Raw genomic sequence first — 4,217 nt, 5'->3', positions numbered from 1 at the left:
GAGTTGGAGTCTCACTCTGCCGCCCAGACTGGAGTGCAGTGGACGCTCCCGGCCACCACAGCCTCACCTGCTGGGCTCTGGCGATCCTTCTGCCTCAGTCTTCCGAGTAGCCGGAATTACAGGCGCGCGCTACCATGCCCGGCTAATTTTTTAATTTTATTTTATTGTAGAGATGAGGTCTCGCCAAGTTGGCCAGGCGGGTCTCGAACCCGCGGGCTCAGGCAATCCACTCACCTCAGCCTCCCAAGGCGCAGGATTACAGGCTGAGCCACAGAGCCTGGCTCTCACCCAGTTTAAATATCATCCATCCAATGATTCTCCTCCAAACCTCTCCACTGAACTCCAGACTCACATATCTGACTGCCTATTTAATAACTCCACTAAATATCTTTTTTAAATTTATTTTTATTTATTTATTTATTTTTGAGTTGGAGTCTGACTCTGTCATGCAGGCTGGAGTGCAGTGGCACGCTCACAGCCACTACAGCCTGGACATACTGGATTCAGATGATCTCTCTGCTTCAGCCTTCCAAGTAGCTGGAACTATAGGCATGTGCCACTACACTTGGCTAATTTTTTTATTTTCTTGTAGAGACAAGGTCTCACCATGTTACCCAGGCTGGTCTTGAACCCATGGGCTCAGGCAATCCTCTTGCCTCTGCCTCCCAAAGTGCTGGGATTACAGGCTTGGGTCACTGTGTCTGGCTCTGCTAAATACCTAATGGACATCTCAAACTTTTTTGTTGTTGTTGTTGAGTTGGAGTCTCACTCTGTCGCCCAGACTGGAATACAGTGGCTGCTTCCAGTCACCGCAGCCTGGACCTACCGGGCTCCGGCGATCCTTCCGCCTCAGCCTTTCGAGTAGCCGGAATTACAGGCGTGCATTACCACACCCAGTTGATTTTGGATTTATTGTAGAGATGAGGTCTCGTCAAGTTGCCCAGGCAGGTCTCGAACTCGTGGGCTCAGGCAATCCACTCACCTCAGCCTGACATCTCAGACTTAACAAGCCCAACACTCAGCTCCTCATCCTCACCGCCTCCCTAACCTTTTCCATCCCCTTGATTCTCCCCATCCAACCAATTGTAGTGTCATTCTATCTTTTTCTCATGCCCCATATCCAATCCACAAGCAAATTCTAATGTTTATAGCTCAGGATATATCTAGAATTCAACCAATTTGCACATCTCCTGCCAACCCCTCCTCCCCCCTCTGATCTAGCCATTATCATCTTTACCTGTATTACTACAAGAGTCTGTCAACTCTCTCTGTGTAGAACTTTCCTCTTTATATTTTCCACACAGCCCCCAGAGTGGTCCTGCTGAAACCAAAACCTAAGTCAAACCATGACACTTCCTTGGAGTGAAAGGCAAAGGCTTTACAGTGGCCTACAAGGACCCACACAAACTGCTTGACCAACTCCCTTCTCTCCTCTAGTGCCCGGGACAGAAGCTGGCAAAGAACATGCATTCAGTACAAAACTGCTGAAGGAATAAAGTGTATTGAAGTGTGCCATGAACTACGGAACATGATTTACTCAATTATTTGCACTTGAGGTCCAAAACCAAAGTCAACAAAACAATGCATTTATTTTAAAAAATAAAACTGGCTGGGCTCGGTGGCCCAGTCTGTAATCCTGCGCCTTGGGAGGTTGAGGTGAGTGAACTGCCTGAGCCCGTGGGTTCGAGACCCGCCTGGGCAACTTGGCGAGACCACATCTCTACAATAAATTAAAAAAAATTAGCCAGGCGTGGTAGCGCACGCCTGTAGTTCCAGCTACTTGGAAGGCTGAGGCAGAAGGAACGCCAGAGCCCAGCAGGTCGAGGCTGCAGTGGCCAGGAGCGGCCACTGCACTCCAGTCTGGGCGACAGAGTGAGATTCCAACTCAAAAAAAAAAAAAAAAAATAAATAAATAAATAAAACTGTTTTTTCCTTTGTTACCTGGATTCAATGTCAGACAAAGAGATGTCACTCCAGCTTCCTTCTAAATCCATATCTTGTCCAAGTTCATTGAATTTCTTGTGGATTTCCTGTTGCAAGAGTTCCTTAAGCTCTGCTAGACACTGAGTGAACTGTGAAAGTGAAAAAAGAACTCTTTTGATACTTCATTTATTCATCAAATATTTGCTAAGTGCATGCTTAAAGGCATTGTATTTATTTCTGGGAACACAAAGCTGAGCAACCTGCAACCTTTGCTACTAAGGACATGCTAATAGAGAAATTAGGCCAGATGTGGTGGCTCACACCTGTAATCTCTACATGTTGGGAGGCCGAAGTGGGAAGACTGCTTGAGGCCAGGAGCTCTAGATCAGCCTGGGCAATATAATGAGACCTTATCTCTACAAACAAATAAAACCAGATAAATTACATAAGATTTAGAAACAGAATTTTGTTTAGAGTATTAGATCAATGAGCACTGCTTTAGTCACTTTCCTCTGGCTTTTCTATAGTATACTCAGCTTTTTTTTTTTTTTTTTGAGTTGGAGTCTCACTCTGTTGCCCAGGCTGGAGTGCAATGGCACACTCATGACCACTGCAGCCTTGACCCGCTGTGCTCAGGCAATCCTTCTGCCTCAGCCTTCTGTAGCTGGGACTACAGGCGTGAGTCACCACACCCGGCCAATTTTTTGATTGTGTAGAGATGAGGTCTCACCAAGTTGCACAGGCTGGTCTTGAACCCTTGGGCTCAAGCAATCCTGTCACCTCAGCCTCCCAAAGTGCTGGAATTACAGGCATAAGCCACTGCACCTGGTCTATACTCTTCTTAAACAATGTAATGATCTGATTTATTTATTTATTTTTTGAGAAGCAAAGAAGGAAAAGTTAGAATGAGGTTGTCCAGATTTTGGCCTATGGAAAATATAATTTAACAGGCCATGTTGTGGCCACATTTTCCTTTAAATATGTTTTGTTAAACACTTGCATCAGAGTAGTACATATCAAATGTTTCCAACATTTCAGAAGGGATATGAGAGATGTTGGAGACCATGAGTACAGAATCCCTTCTAAGATGCTGAGTGATAAAGGGAAATAGAAATAACCTGCTGGAGAAACAAAGCCAAAAGAAACCTTTGTGTTTTAGGACAGGGGTTGCTTGAGAGCACTTGCAGTTGAGGTGATTCAAGAAAGGAAAAAAATGGAAGACACAGGAAAAAAGGAAGTAATTAAAGAGGCAAGACAACCTGGCATGGTGGCTCATGTTTGTAATCCCAGGACTATGGGAGGCAGAGGCACGAGGATTGCCTGAGCCCAGAGGTTTGAGACCAGCCTAGGCAACTTGGCGAGACCTCATCTCTACAATAAATAAAAAAACTGCAGCCTGTAATCCCACGCCTTTGGGAGGCTGAGGTGAGTGGATTGCCTGAGTCCGCGGGTTTGAGACCCGCCTGGGCAGCGAGACCTCATCTCTACAATAAATCAAAAAATCAGCTGGGTGTGGTAGCACATGCCTGTAGCTCCAGCTACTTGGAAGGCTGAGGCAGAAGGATTGCTGGAGCCCAGCGGGTCGAGGCTGCTGTGGCTGGGAGTGGCCACTGCACTCTAGTCTGGGTGACAGAGTGAGACTCCAACTCAAAAAAAAAAAATCAGCTGGGCATGGTAGCGCGTGCCTATAATTCCAGCTACTCGGAAGGCTGAGGCGGAGGGATCGCCGGAGCCCAGTGGGTCAAGGCTGCCGTGGCCGGGAGCGGCCACTGCACTCCAGTCTGGGCGATAGAGGAGACTCCAACACACACACACACACACACTTCAGAAAAGTATTAAGAGGAAAATAAAGATCACCAAATCTCATGATGCTGACTTTAGATCCATGTGAAATCCATCACAGTAGAATCACCAAATTTCTTGAAACCCTTTTTACCTTGGTTTGGTCAGGATCACAGAAATCCAGAAGGGTATCACAGACATGATAACCAAGGGACTTTAGATCTTCAGTGGTAAAGTGAGTGTTTCTTTTACTACCTGGAAAAAAAATTCATACACATTTCCAATTAAATCTTAATGACTGAATGCAAATCTCATTTATGAATAGCTTTTTTTTTTTTGAGTCGGAGTCTCACTCTGTCGCCCAGACTGGAACCACAGCCTAGACCTGCTGGGCTCAGGCAATCCTTCCACCACAGACTTCCAAGTAGCCGGAACTACAGGTGTGCACCACCATGCCCAGCTAATTTTTTTTTTGAGTTGGAGTCTCACTCTGTCGCCCAGACTGGAGTGCA

General features: G+C 46.2%; 1 protein-coding gene across 1 annotated transcript in view; it reads right to left on the bottom strand.

Annotated features, from left to right (window-relative positions):
- The window catches only part of LOC103256930 (cytosolic carboxypeptidase 2-like), a 17,541-nt gene that overhangs the window by 11,539 nt on the left and 1,785 nt on the right, over positions 1–4,217 (bottom strand). Inside the window, exons 2-3 of the mRNA XM_008054691.1 lie at positions 3,860–3,960; positions 1,942–2,072 (exon numbers count right to left, since the gene is read on the bottom strand). Coding sequence (XP_008052882.1) covers positions 1,942–2,072; positions 3,860–3,960 — 232 coding nt within the window. The remainder of the gene's footprint in view (positions 1–1,941; positions 2,073–3,859; positions 3,961–4,217) is intronic.

The sequence above is a fragment of the Carlito syrichta genome, unplaced genomic scaffold (genome assembly GCF_000164805.1).
Source record: "Carlito syrichta isolate Samal-C Ts95f unplaced genomic scaffold, Tarsius_syrichta-2.0.1 Scaffold298007, whole genome shotgun sequence".
Classification (NCBI taxonomy): Eukaryota; Metazoa; Chordata; class Mammalia; order Primates; family Tarsiidae; genus Carlito; species Carlito syrichta.
The sequence above is the reverse complement of the archived record's forward strand: the minus strand, read 5'-3'. Positions and strand labels throughout refer to the sequence as shown.